The sequence below is a fragment of the Ostrinia nubilalis genome, chromosome Z (assembly GCF_963855985.1).
Source record: "Ostrinia nubilalis chromosome Z, ilOstNubi1.1, whole genome shotgun sequence".
NCBI lineage: Eukaryota > Metazoa > Arthropoda > Insecta > Lepidoptera > Crambidae > Ostrinia > Ostrinia nubilalis.
This window is the reverse complement of record NC_087119.1, coordinates 899,512-914,793: the sequence shown is the minus strand read 5'-3', so window position 1 is coordinate 914,793 and position 15,282 is coordinate 899,512. Positions and strand designations below refer to the sequence as shown.

The window sequence follows — 15,282 nt, the reverse complement described above, 5'->3', positions numbered from 1 at the left end:
AGTAAATTGTAATGTTACTTTTTTATTAACATATTCTTATTTTTAAGAAAGTTAAAATAATCAAATTTATTCATTCGTACGTGACCATCGCCCGTGTTTACAAACGATGCTTGTTTAAATGAAGCAGCAAATCGAATGCACAGCGTTGAATAGAGCTCTGTGATTGGCTATGTGTCACCTTGTGCGTCCACACTCCACATATTAATGTTTGTGAATACGGGCGCATGTCTCATACAAAAATAGTACGCATAGGGCCCGTACAGAGCACGTACGGGGTACGTAAGAGACACATCCCGGACCGGCCACTAATGCCCGTTTTCACCATCAATCCCTAATTTTTAAGTGACCCATATGAAAACAAAATGCCTGTTGGCTGGTTTTAGAGTCACGCTGATGCACGCTGACCGTCAGCGCTGACAGCCGAAATGTATGAAGCGTCGGCGCCGAGCGATCAGCGTCCGTCACTCAGGAACGTACCCTTCAATGAGGGCTATCGTTTTAGCGCTCACCAGTTTGCGCCACTGCAGAATAAGGTCCTGTCACTTGCTAGTAGCGAAGACAGTGGCACCAACTTGTGAGCGCTAAAGTGGTAGGAGGACTATCGCATTTGCACTCATCAAGATGGCGCCACTGTAGAGTAAGGTCCTGTCAATCGCCAGGGGTGCCAACTGTTAAGTATAAAAACGATAGCCCTCATTAAATACATATTGATCCGTCAGCGCCGACGCTCAGCGAGCGGTCAGAGCGATTCTAAAACCCGCCTTAAGTGTTACCATAGGGGTCACTTAAAAATTAGGGATTGATGGTGAAAGTGCGGGTCACTTTAAATATGGGATTGATGGTGAAAATGGGCATTAGCCACATTAATCGCTATCCTCCTAGAGTTTTTTTAGTCTGGTAGTTTATTACCAGATAATTAGAGATAAATGTAGATGTTGACTTTTTTAAATAGCGTTTTTTTTTTAGAGAGAGTGGAATAGTTTCTCGCTATTTTGTACGAGCAAACTGTAAAAGTAGTATGACTGCAAGTCCCATCCTACTTTTGGTCCCATTTTGTAACTCGACTCGCTCGAAACTTGAAAATGGCACAAATCAAGTCGGCCTGGACGTGACCACTTACCTGAGTGGCGGAGTCTCCAAGCAGCTTGAGGGACTGTGCGGAGCGCGACCGGCACAGGTTGGAGCACGCGCCTTTGGCCGCCTCGCTGCAGGGCCGCGTGCGGTCTGCACAACCCACACGCGTCACAACTTGGCTCGGTGTTTACCAAAGCCGAGAGGAGACAAGACCAGAGATGTGTTTTGAATAATCAATCAGATTTAAAGTCTAATCAAAGTCAAAGTCAAAGTCAAAATTTCTTTATTTGTTTAGACTAATAAATAGTTCTTACAAATCGTCATATGCTCTTAAGGAGCCTCTACATGTCTCATAATCTTTCTACCCTACCAGCGCTTCGAGACCAACATTTGGCAAGTGCTGAGAAGAAGCGCCGCAACAAACTCAGTCACCACTGTCTGCCGGTTAATATAAATAAATAGAAATAGTAGTAGTAGGTACATTCGATTCAGGATCGATTCAGGATCTGCGCGCACGTAGAATTTTGTCCAATGACTGAAAGCTACCCATCCTTATCGCTCGCACGTAATTATGTTGCTGTCGCGCTTACACACTCCCTGCGGTCGCCCGTCGCACAGTCGCGACAGCAATATAATTACGCGCGAGCGATAAGGACGGGTAGCTTGGGGTCATTGGACAAAATTCTACGTGCTCGCAGACCAGACTCTATAGTCTGTGACTCTATAGACGATGTGGACTGTGGTTGTAACTATTTACAACCACAGTCCACATCGCCTCTCCATTCTCTTTACAAATCTATATTAAATGGTTATTCAAAACACATTTCCTCTCCTCTCTGCTTTGGTGAAGACCGAGCTTTAGACAGTATTAATCACAAGATGTCAGTTAAAACGGGGCAGTATTATTAGTCCACGGCAATAGGTTAGATGACAAAATTTCAATTTTTTGTCCGTCAGACAGTTAATTTTTATTTTAAATAAATAAATAAATAATTTTCTTTCATAATTAAATAATAACAGTGCTACATCGAGTTGAAATGACGCTTGAGTAGATTTTTTACTCAAAAGTGACGTCACGCGACATTTCAACTCAATATAATATTGTAATTATTCGATTATGAAAAAAATTCAAAACATGTGTTCAAAAATTTTTTATTATCTGTCTGACGGATTAAATAGAATTTCGATTTCTTTACCCAGTCATCATCCCTCTTGGCAGATGGATGGTGGCATGTGCAAGAAACTGATAATATGCGATTGTAACAGTTGCTAGCGTGAGTATCGCCTTAATTTTAGGACTTATCAGGTTTCCAATAATCGACGCTTTCTTTTGCATTTAATCTCCCCTAGTCGTACTAATTATACTTGAAGATCAACAATAGAGGGGTCAGTTTCCCATCGTATTTAATTCAATGGTCAACGTGTTCATCAAATGTAATTAGGTATACTTTTACTTTAAAACAAGACGTTGCGTTGTAGTTACAATGTTTTCTACATTTTTTGTCCTCCAGTGTGACCAAGGCTTAAGATATGATTGAGAGACCACACATGACGCAACCATTTCAAACCGGTTTCAAACTGGTCGCGTCATGTGTTGTCTCTCAACGGAATCTATGGCAGAAACTTAGATGCAACTCAAAAGTAACTAGAAGTTGCAGTTTCGTTGCAATTGCATTTCACCGCGTGTTCTGATGTCAATTGCACCTGATGTTAAGTGGGATGCAGTCTAGAATCGTACATCTGCCCTGTAAGTGCCTATTCACTCTCGCCTTGGAAAGGCCCGGATTATAGTCTTCGGGAAATAGGATAAAAATGTGTGATAGGATGTGAGTAAACTATACACACACTCACTTTCACACACATAACACACACACTCACATAACACAATTGTGGAGATAAAACAACTTTATCCCTAGAAAAAACTTGAAACCTTTCCGCAAAATGAAGTTAAGACCCATTTTTTTTAATTGCCACTTGTAAATGTATCACTATTAGCCAATTACCCAATTCTCGCATAAGACCTGTAGAGAAATGGGAGTGGCTGAAAATCAGCGCAGCCTGAGTATCCTCAGGCAGCATTAGCTGAGCCACCTCCAATTGCTTCCTTATACTATGTCAATCAATGAACAACGTTATTGTAACTAAAGCCTGGTCCGTGAGCACGTAGAATTTTGTCCAATGACCCCAAGCTACCCATCGTCGCTCACTGACTGCGGGCGCGCGTCGCACAGTCGCGACAGCAATATAATTACGCGCGAGCGATAAGGATGGGTAGCTTGGGGTCATTGGACGAAATTCTACGTGCTCACGGACCAGGCTTTAGCTAAGTAAGTTTTAGCAGCCATAAAGGACTTTATGTATTGACTTATTTATTGAACTGACCGTGTTGATGCTTGTCCGGCGCCGCGGGCGGGTTCTTGCGCATGCAGTACGTGACGGAGTAGCTGGTGCTGCGCGTATGACTTCCTACGCAGCCCACGCACACACCGGGCGAGCGCTTGCCTGCAAAATCAAAAAATAACAATCATTATTCAATTTAGACCACAAGCAGGCCTGTTCATCTCCGCGAGTTTTGCATCGAAAACAAAACACGCGGGACGGCACCTACTGGGATATTTAATCGACACGACACTCAAGAGCGAGCATTGACGCACGCACGTGTATTCTTCACCCTTTTGCATTGTAAAGACAATAAACTATGCATGTGAAAACGATGGTGTAATTAATACTGTGCAGTATTTTAACTGCCTGAATAATAATAGAAACACAAAATATAATTCATGCTTATTCGTGTATTTTCTCCGTCATTTTCCGTAGTTTGGCACCTCACGTCACAAATCATTATTTATTATTTATTTATCATTTTACCGAAGTCAGCCCTATGGCTTCGGCGCAGTACCGATCACTGGCGTTTGTCAACAAAATGGTGTTCGACTCTTGAGACAACCTAAATTACACCATATTGATAACGACATTGACATACATTTTTTTAAATACCTTCGCGAAGAAAACCTTCTGTACGTAGTACTTATTATTATTCTGTGCCACAAGTGGTACTCATGAAAGTCAAAATATAGTAAATAAAAAAAGGTAGCTCTTATGGGGCACTTACATGTCTCCTTTTCTTGTGGGCCCTACCAGCGCTTCAAGACAAACATATGGCAAGTGGTGAGAAGAAACGCCGAAATACGGAGCATATCAAAATCAAAATCAAAAATATTTATTCAGTTTAGACCACAAGTGGCACTTATGAACGTCAATAGAAAATAATAAAAAAAGAAAAGGTAGCCCTTATGGGGCACTTTACATGTCTCCTTATCTTTTGGGCCCTACCAGCGCTTCGAGACAAACATATGGCAAGTGCTGAGAAAAAACGCCGGAACAAACTCAGTCACCACTTATTGCCAGGAATTATCTAACGGTAAGAATAGTCAAATTTAAGTACATCAAATATGTGCAGACTGAACTGACCACGCATCCTTGTCATCAATATAGTCTCGAACCTTGTAGTACCCTTTGGACATAAGGGTATTTTTTATATGTATCTTAAATTTGTTTATTGGCAATTCGACAAGGTTGTGTGGTATTTTGTTAAATATGGTAATACATTTCCCCAAGAATGAATTACCTATCTTATGCAACCTAAATGATGGAACAGCAAGTTTATTCTTATGTCTCGTGTTAAATGAGTGGACGTCACTTTTCTTAGTAAATAAATGTATATGTTTACGGACATACATAATGTTATCAAATATGTATTGCGAAGCCACAGTCAATATATTGATTTCTTTAAAAACTTCTCTAAGCGAGTCACGTGGTTTAAGACCGTATATTGCCCGGACAGCTCTTTTTTTGTAAAATGAAAATTGATTCTATGTCTGCTGCTGAGCCCCACAGTAAAAGACCATAAGACATAATACTATGAAAATAACTAAAATATACAAGCCTTGCTGTTTCAACATCAGTCTTCAATATGGTGTCTATGCTCACACATTTGAACTTGACACTTCGTTTCGGTCAAATGACGTCCACTGCTGGACTAAAGCCTAGGACAGATGGACAGAAGACTAGGCCTGGACAAGCACCTCCCGCGACCTTCACCAGATCGTCGGTCCACCTAGTGAGCCAGCACACACAAGGTCTCAACTCTCAACAAAATAACTCTGTCGGATTAGGATGCGCGCTATGACAAAATCTAATCTTGACCTTTTTAGAAGACAAAAGTTTATCGTCCAAAATCGACAAAATGCCTCGCTAAGTTTATCGTGGCGCGCATTCTAGCCCTACTAGACTCTAGATGATTCCCAAGAGAATAGAACATACTCAATTCTATGCTATAGTGCGAATTTAAATATTTCTTTTATCGATTAGGTACAACAGTAAAAATTTTCATATTTTTCTATTTGAACAGTTCTCGAAATGCTATCATAGAAACAATTTAATATTAGAAACGGAAGGACACGAGAGTTAAATTATTTTTTATTGGAAGCCACAAATATTGATGGAAATTTTTAAACCCTTATATTTTAAGTTAATGATTTATCCTAATAACAAAAAAAAATCTTACCAGCAGCAAAAGCGTTCCCATTCGGCTGCGGCCCGCCGTCCTTGTTGTTCAGATTGGGCGTCGACTTGAATATGTCCCTCATGTAGTCGAGCGGTCGGAAGTTAGATTCGAGCGAGTCGACGGCGGCTTCGAGCGTGAGGAGTAGTTCTGTGACGTAACCCTGCATGTCCTCGCCTTGCTCGGCTACCGTCTCCACGAGCCGGGACAGGATGTCGGAGACCATGCGGCCCGTCATGGCCACGCCGATGAAACGGAACACCTGTAAGTAGATGGGAGGTTTATTGGTCTTTAGGCTCGATTCGACCAAACTTTTATCCGAGAATAACTCGTATAAAGTTCCAAAATACTGAACTGTCCTATTCATGACATTGACAGCGTGGCGCCACCGTCAATACAGGATCGCTGGTTCCGATTTTTGCCATGTTGGAAACCTTGAAGTTGAACGACGGTAGGCCCCCCTGTCATTGACTTTGGTGGGACAGTTCAGCGTGGGTCATCTATAACTGGCACATTGACAGTTCCAGTATGGGGAATATGTCAAAATGTCGAATAACTGACGATTTATTCTGATATTAATATTTACTCTTGTTTGGTCGAATCCACCCTTAATAAGTGCAATGTTGCCGACTTGATTTTCTATCGAAAATTATACTAACATAGCAATGATCATAGCTACTAATATAGACCCCTCACTTTTGTAGGTAGGTACACGATCTGTTTTCCGAAAATAAACTAAAAACTACCTATCTTACTCGACGATATCGAATCTTGTATCAGATCGTTATAGATTATCCTATTTGACGTTTGCATTATGTTTTATTACAATATGACTGCTTTACAACTAAAAGTGCAAATATGTAAATACATATTTGCACTTAAGTGAAGTGGCTCTATTCTGCATAGTGATACAAATGAACGGGGTCTATTCTGCGTGGTGATACAAATGAAGGGGGTCTATTCTGCGTAGTGCTATAAATGAAGTGGGTGTATTCTGCGTCGTGATACAAATGAAGGAGGTACATTCTGCAGCGAACGGCCGGCATAGTGACACAAATGAAGGCGGTTATTCTATGAGCTGTTGACTATCTGTCAAGGTTGTGTGACCTGCAGCGAGCGGCAGGCATAGTGACACAAATGAAGGGGGTCTATTCTGTGACTTGTTGGCTATCTATTGAGGCATATACATATAGTGGTGGTCTATTCTGCGATCTGTGGTGGTATATTCTGCGAACTGTGGTGGTCTATTCTGCGAACTGTGGTGGTCTATTCTGCGAACTGGGCTATCTGTCAAGGGTATATTATTATGACCTGCAGCGACCGTCCGGCGTAGTGGCGCGAGGGGCAGGACAGGCCGAGCTGCAGCGCCGTCTGCGCCCAGCGCTCCGACACCAGCGCGTGCGGCAGGCTCTCGCGGAACACGCGCACGGCGTGCCGCAGCAGCGTCGCCATCTGCTGGCAGCTGCGGAGCGACCACACTGCCGGACAGACAAACATTACTAATACTAAAGCCTGGTCGCCGTAGCGACCGCGCCATAGCACGTAGAATCCGCTAGAATTGCTGTCGCGACTGTGCGACGGGCGCCCGCAGTGAGTGTGCGAGCGCGACAGCAACATAATTACGCGCGAGCGATAGGGATGGTTAGCTTGGGGTCATTGGACGGGATTCTACGTGCTCACGGACCAGGCTTTATATGTCAGTGAAATTATACAACAAACTTTCTGAACACAGAAAAACCGGGTCTTACATTAAACGCTTCTCTAAAGCCCTGAGGCAATATTTAATACTTAATTTTTTCTACTCAATTAACGAATATTTAACAATGTGAAAACACGCAACCCTACTTTCAACTAATGACGTAAAGTTACTGTGTCTGAACTGGATCTATTGTATAACTACCTACTTTATAATATATCTAATTTACCTAATTTAAAAGCGCTGATATCCTAAAGCAATAAATGATTAAGCATTCATGTCAATCAGTCAGTAGTTAAAATAAATAAAATAAATATCCTTGGACATTTTACACTGCGCTTCTAGTCCCAAACTTGTACTATGGGAACTAGACAACGGATATAAACATACTTAAATATTTTTTTTTAATACATAAAAAACACCCAGTCCAATATAAACAAATATGTTCATGCACACAAATGTTTGTACTGTGCGGGAATCGAACCCGCAACCTCCGGAATAGTAGTCCGTTTCGAACCACTACACCAAACGGCGGACAAAGTCGGTTTACCTTTAGCCGTGATGTCTTCGTACTGCCACAGCGGCATATGCGAGGGCCTGTTCGCCAAGAAGTGCACCAGCGACTTGATGAGGTCGGCCACGGGCACTTCGGCGGGCTCCGGCGCGCCGGTCCCGCCGACGCCGCCGCCGCCGACGCCGCCGCCGACGCCGCCGACGCCGACGCCGACGCCGGGCGCGTCCGTCTCGCGAGCCTCCTCCGGCTCGTTGGTTACTATCACCGGCAGCGACGGGTAGTTGTCGCCGTCCGCTGGAATATTGAAAAAAATGAAAAGGAAAATGATAAAATTATTCAGTATCTTTAAATATTACATTTTGTTTCAAGTGGCTGGGGTCTCCTTTATGTATAACTAGCGGCCACCCGCGACTTCGTACGCGTGGATCCCGTTTTACCCCTTTAGGGGTGGAGTTTCGTAAAATCCTTTCTTAGCGGATGCGTACGTCATAACATCTACCTGCATGCCAAATTTCAGCCCGATCCGTCCAGTGGTTTGGGCTGTGCGTTGTTAGATATCTGTGTTAGGAGGCCCCGCTTTTTCTTAAAGTTACAAAGATACTTGTTTGTGTAACACAAAACCACTAAAACTCACAAGTAATTACTAGTGCGAGAACAACGAGTAACGAATAACTGGATAAAGTAATTACTAATGTAGCTAATAACCTAGGTACCAAAATTAACTATTTGTTGCTTAGCAAAAGCAACGCCCATCACAGGATAGAAAGTGTCCCGTGCTGATATGACGTGTGCGTGATAACAATTCAGTTTTACAAAAGTAAAACATTTTTTAAACTGGAACAGTGGATATTAAAATCAACTGGAACAGTCGATTTTTTCTGTTTGCGCTACAAGCTTTCGAAATTATTTGAACCTTGAATACAATAATTTTAATTTTAGTATACTGCATTTCAGAATAAAAGCCTGTTTTTAAAAAGGTTATTTTTTACTATACACTTTTTAGTTGTTTCCCAATCTCAGGGCCCTGGTCATTATTTAGCACCAAAGTGCTCGGAAAGACGAATTAAACGAACCCAAACTCGATAAGATTCCGCCGTTTCGTTTAGGAGTTCCTATGGCCACCTCCTGACTCCATCATCCGGACCCTGGACATCATCTCGCACTAAAGTTCTCAAAAAGACAAATCCAACAAACCAAACCCAAACTCGATGAGTTTCCGCCGTTTCGTTTAGGAGTTCCTATGGCCACCTCCCGAATCCATCATCAGGACCCTGGACATCATCTAGCACTAAAGTTCTCGAAAAGACAAATCCAACAAACCCACACTCGATGAATTTCCACCGTTTTGTTTAGGAGTTCCTATGGCCACCTCCCGAATCCATCATCAGGACCCTGGACATCATCTAGCACTAAAGTTCTCGAAAAGACAAATCCAACAAACCCACACTCGATGAATTTCCACCGTTTTGTTTAGAATTTCCTATGGCCACCTCCCGAATCCATCATCAAGACCCTGGACATCATCTAGCACTAAAGTTCTCGAAAAGACAAATCCAACAAACCCAAACTCGATGAGTTTCCGCCGTTTCGTTTAGGAGTTCCTATAGCCACCTCCCGAATCCATCATCAGGCACCTGTACATCATCTAGCACTAAAGTGCTCAAAAAGACAAATACAACGAACTCAAATACGATGCGGTTCCGCCGTTTCGTTTAGGAGTTCCTATAGCCACCTCCTGACTCCATCATCAGACCAGCTCAATGATACCATAACATTACATTGTCATCGTACTTACATAAATATACCAAATTTCTGGTCAATCGGTTGAGGAGAACTGGTCTTAAATTCAATTGCAAGATTTGTCCCACAGTAACTAACAAGCGAAGTCAATAAAAGCTTGTAAAAATAAACAAATATTTTGATATACTCATGATACAGAAAAAGAAAGTTATCACGTATAGTTGCAATTTGGTCAACTAAATAACTAAATGTCGTTTACATTATAACCTTTTATAAATTACTAGCTGACCCGGCGAACTTTGTTCCGCCTTAATGGCAATAAATAAGCAGACTTTTTTTTTATTTCGAACGGGATAAAAAGTATCCTATGTCCTTCTCCTGGCTCTAAACTACCTCCCTGACAATTTTCAGCTAAATCGGTTCAGCCGTTCTTGAGTTATAAGTGGAGTAACTAACACGACTTTCTTTTATATATATAGATAAATAACTTATAAAATCGAACTGCCTATAGCGGGAATCGAACCCAAGACCTTCCGCTTACCGGAAGAATGCTCTTCCAACTGAGCTATTATTATAATAATAATAAAATTGGCAACACCTTGCAATTTAACGCTGCTTAAATAATAATACTGTAAACTTTATCAAAATACAAACAATATATTTTTTGCGTGAAAGACTAACAAACCTGCATTAAACCATTCTAACAAACTTAAAAAGATAATAAGATCAGTAATTTGTATTGCACAAAACAATTATTTAATTTAGCATAAGCACGTAGCCGCAGCCAGCTTGAGTATTTTTCAATCACAAAAGTGATTTGAAATCACCAAAGCTGTACTGAGGTAATGCTATATATGTTTTTGAAGCACACCCGTGGTATAGGTGTGCTTTCCAAAAATTTGAACAATTTCTTCTAAAATAAAAAACTTATAGCATCAAAGTCAACTTACGGTGTTATAAAATCAGGAAAATTCAAAACGAACCGCGAGCTAACGAAGCACAGCGCCATCTGTGAGTGAACGGACAAGACGTCGGGTCTACGTGGAATGCCGCGCGTGTACGGATCTAATGGCGGCACTGGAAAATGACCGAGACGAAGCGCGAGCTCGCATATGGAATCGCGAAGTATGGGTTACGTGCGGCGAAACTAGCCGAAGTGCGTGTTCACACTATTACATTTCGACCAAGCAGATAGTGTGATCGCTTAATGAGCAGATATTGTCCGCATATTGAGTAGATGAAAAGTGAAATACAATACAGTGCTACTAAATATCGAAATTAAAACCACCGAATGATTGTATTCATTATTTTAATGTACGATTTACTTAAAGGTTATAAAGTTGTTGATATGAGCTACTTCGTAATAAAATAGTTTGTGATAGACTGACTTGGTGACGTAAACTTAATCGAAACATGTCGTTTCAATATACAATAAAGAACTTACATACTTACTTAGTAAATAAAGTCATTCGTCGTGGAAAAAATATGTAATTATTTCGATATTCGATAATGTTGAAAATTTGCGATTGGTAATTTGTCATTTTATACTTTTTTACCTGCATAAATCGTACTTAATTCAGTAGTACAGACAAAATAAGTGTCTTGGTAGCTATAGATATCCTACAAAAAACCGTCCAGCTATGAAATTTTTCAGGAGGGCGATATTATCAATGCTGGATTATTAGTTCCGATTATTTCCACGTTGGACAACCATATTATGACATTTACAGGAAGGCGCTTCTACGAGTAACAATACTGGATTGTTAGTTTTTGATTTTAAAAAAATTGTTGGACTACATTCTGTCCAGTTTACACTGAGTTGGTGACGTTTTTGGCAACATTTTTTTAAAATAATGTTTATGTGTTAGGCTAAGTTGCACCACTTTATTTTAACTGTGACAATAATTTTTGTATGGAGGGTGACAAATTTTTGATGTTTGTCAAAGTTAAAGCAAGATGGTGCAACTCTGAGTAAGTATGTTTTTTGTCATTTGGTTGTTATAAAATGACATTTACAGATCAATGGTGGTACAGATAATTGAGTTTTTTTTAATGAAAATAAAAATTTTATATTTATTTTCAATGAAATTTTTGATTTTTAATTTTGTTTGTGCGTTTTACCACAGAATAATATAAGTACTACGTACAGAAGTTTTACTTCGCGAAGGTATTTAAAAAAATGTATGCTCAATGTCATTAACAATATGGTGTAATTTAGCCTGTCTCAAGAGTCAAGCACCATTTTGTTGACAAACGTCAGTGATCGGCACTGCGCCGAAGCTATAGGGCTGACTTCGGTAAAATGATGTGACGTGAGGTGCCAAACTGCGAAAAATGGCAGAGGAAATACATGATTTAGCATGAATTATCATGCATGAATAATATTAACTACGTATTTACCTCTCAGTGTTTTGAGGCAACTTAAAAAAGTACATTCTGTGTTTTTATTATTATTTAGGCAGTTAAATACTGCACAGTATTTAGCACACCATTTTCGGTATTTTCTTCCATCATACACAAGAATACGCGTGCGTGAGTCAATGTTCGCTCGTATGTGAGGCCTTGTCGAATAGTATCCTGTAGGTGGGCCATCGTGCGTGTTTTGTTTTCGATGTAAACTCGCGGAGATGAACAGGCCTGGTTTTACCTTCGGGCGTGACCTGCGGGTCGGAGCTGAGCGAGCGCGCGTGCGAGCGCGGTGAATGCGCGCACGCAGGCTGGCTGTCGAACGCCGCGTCCGGCTCTGCAAGCGACGAGATTGCACGTTACTACGACAGTTAAATACACAGCGGGACGAGTGGGACAGACGATTGTTTTAACTTCTATTGTACTAAATATCTTTACGACAGCTAAATACACAGCGGGACAAGTGGAGCAGACGATTATAATTTAACTTCTATTGTACTAAATACCTTTACGACAGTCAACGACGGTTAAATACACAGCGGGACGAGTGGAGCAGACGATTATAATTTAACTTCTAATGTACTAAATACCTTTACGACAGTCAACGACGGTTAAATACACAGCGGGACGAGTGGAGCAGACGATTATAATTTAACTTCTATTGTACTAAATACCTTTACGATAGTCAACGACAGTTAAATACACAGTGGGACAAGTGGGACAGATGACTGTAATTGAATTTCTATTGTACTAAATACCATAAGAATCTGAGGTTCATTCGCTCCAAACGTCAGACGAAGGAAACAATAATTGGTTTCATACGTTCACTGCTGGATAATGGCCTCCTCTAAGGATTTCTATAATCACCGGTTGTGCACTGCCCGCATCCAGGAGCTTTTCGCAACCTTTACCAGATTGCCATAGATATGGCATTTAGTTCACCTTTTGTACCTCAAATTGTGTGTGCATTAATGATTTTATACAGATAAATCGTCCGTCTACCTAGAGTGAGGTCTTTCGGTTCATGATCGTCGTTCGAGAACTTCTCTTTGAGTGGTTTACCAGCAGGGCTGACCACAGTCAGGTGGTCGGGTGCGCCACCACCAGCAGGTCCTGATGTAGTGGAGGGACTCACCAGTGAAGTTGTGCGGCACCAGCGGCAGCGCGGGCGGCGCGATGGCGAGCCCGAGCTGGCGCGAGCGGCTGGCCAGCAGCGCCCGCGCCACGGTCAGGTGGTCGGGTGCGCGGCCACCAGCAGGTCCTGATGTGTGGTGGAGGGACTCACCAGTGAAGTTGTGCGGCACCAGCGGCAGCGCGGGCGGCGCGATGGCGAGCCCGAGCTGGCGCGAGCGGCTGGCCAGCAGCGCCCGCGCCACGGTCAGGTGGTCGTGGTGCGCGGCCACCGCCACCAGTAGGTTCAACAGCAGCTGCCGACAGTGCTGGTGCACGATCCATCTGCAACGCGAAAGGGATACTACTCAGATTCTTGGACACAAGTAGGCATAATATCCCCCCAGATTATTATGTACATCAATGAATATGATAAATTGGTGGAAGCCCCAGATTATAATGTATAGCACTGGCTATGATGGTGGAAGCTATGTTTTTTAAGACACAACACATCTGTGAATGAAATAAGATATATCAATCAACTTAATTTAAATGGAAATGTATTTACATTATTCTAAATATAATAAATTGCTGGCTTTTTACGCTATGTGCTGTCTAATAATGTAAATAAAATAAATAGTAGGGAATTTAGTGCAATGATTTGTATGGAGACCCCTCCACTTTGGTATAGAAGGCTCATTTTAGCACCAGTTGTTCTTTGGGTGCTCCTGAGTAGATTTCCGTCGGTAGACATCGGGAGCCCCCCCTGTGGTAGCAGGGGGAGGGGGGGCAAGTTTCCTTCTGCCGCGCTTCACTTTAAGGCCCATATCTTCAAAACTATGGGTATTAGGGCAAGTGTGGTGTCATTTTCAGATAATTAAAGGATGGCGAATTCATTTCTAGAACAAACGTTTTGCCTTTTCATACAAAAAAATAGAAATATTGAGCAAAATTCACAAAAGCCAAAAAGTTTTTTTTTAAAATAAACGTCGTTTACTTTTAAACCACTGGAGATAATCTAATAAAAAAAATATATCCTGAAAGCTACATTTATCAGGATTATAAATATATACCATTGTATGGTACTTTTTTCGAAAAAAGTAGGTGAAAAAAATTTTTTCTTCAGGACACAACGGGCGAAATTTACTGCGCGTCGGAAAAAAATATTTATTTTATCCATGAATTCATACTATTTGATTCATAAGCAAGTAAAGATTATTATTTTAGAATTTATTTAGAGTTCCTGGCACATCAATCTACCATGATTTGTATTTTTCTTCAATTAATTTTGAACTCTATGTGTTAGACATAAGGTTGAAAATAGCTTAAATACATTTTAATGTTGAAAATATCATAAGAAGAAAGCACTAAATAAAGAACTTGTATTTGTCTAAACGTCTAATGATTATTATTATTTTAATTAACACTTATTTCTACATACTATTGTACCAGTGATTTAACGGAAAGGTAAGTGTGAAGAAAGTGAGGATTGATAATCATAGTACGGGAGATTATTTTTAGCACAAAAGCTACGGCTGTGACCATTAAAGTTGTTTTTTTAGACAGCACCAGCTTCTGCACTACTTCTTGCACTTACATCTCACCATTTCCAGGCAAGCTTCAGCAGCTACGGGCAAATCGGTCTATGTAGGCTCCATGTTGCTATCGACTCTGGTCCACCCCCAACCAGTCGGGTAAAGGGAAGACTGAGTCGGTTGCTTGCAACTGACCCTATGTATACGCGAACCCCTTGAATCTACTAAATCTTAAATAACTTGAAAAAATCATAAGGACATGATTACTGCCCTTGATATACTGCCCGTAGCCAATTCTGATACAAAACTGCCTAGGTTGGTGGGCACTTACAGCACTCGTTCATAGTCAAGCATGTAGTAAGTAATAGTAGGAGGTACTTGATCTAAAACAATACCAATGGATTAATATGATTAGTGGAAAAAAAAAACAGTGGATTGAGCTAATAAGTGGATAGATTTTGAACAAGGGACGACTAGAAAAGAGGACCAAAATCCCAACAGAACAGCCTAATCTGTTTTACTGACAGCTCCAAGCCAAGATGGCCTTGGGAACGGGAGCGGGCGTCTACTGTAAACACTACGAACACAGTGAACGTTTAAGGAGGTTTGCTACAGTATTTCAAGCTGAATTCTACGCTATAAT

At 41.2% G+C, this 15,282-nt stretch overlaps 1 protein-coding gene across 1 annotated transcript in view; it reads right to left on the bottom strand.

Moving 5' to 3' along the window:
• Positions 1–7,994, bottom strand: part of LOC135087000 (protein furry-like) — a 70,667-nt gene extending 62,673 nt beyond the window's left edge. Inside the window, exons 1-5 of the mRNA XM_063981856.1 lie at positions 7,885–7,994; positions 6,950–7,116; positions 5,642–5,900; positions 3,457–3,576; positions 1,121–1,224 (exon numbers count right to left, since the gene is read on the bottom strand). Of these exons, the coding sequence (XP_063837926.1) occupies positions 1,121–1,224; positions 3,457–3,576; positions 5,642–5,900; positions 6,950–7,116; positions 7,885–7,921 (687 nt within the window). The 5' untranslated portion in view covers positions 7,922–7,994. The remainder of the gene's footprint in view (positions 1–1,120; positions 1,225–3,456; positions 3,577–5,641; positions 5,901–6,949; positions 7,117–7,884) is intronic.
• Positions 7,995–15,282: the final 7,288 nt, after the last annotated feature.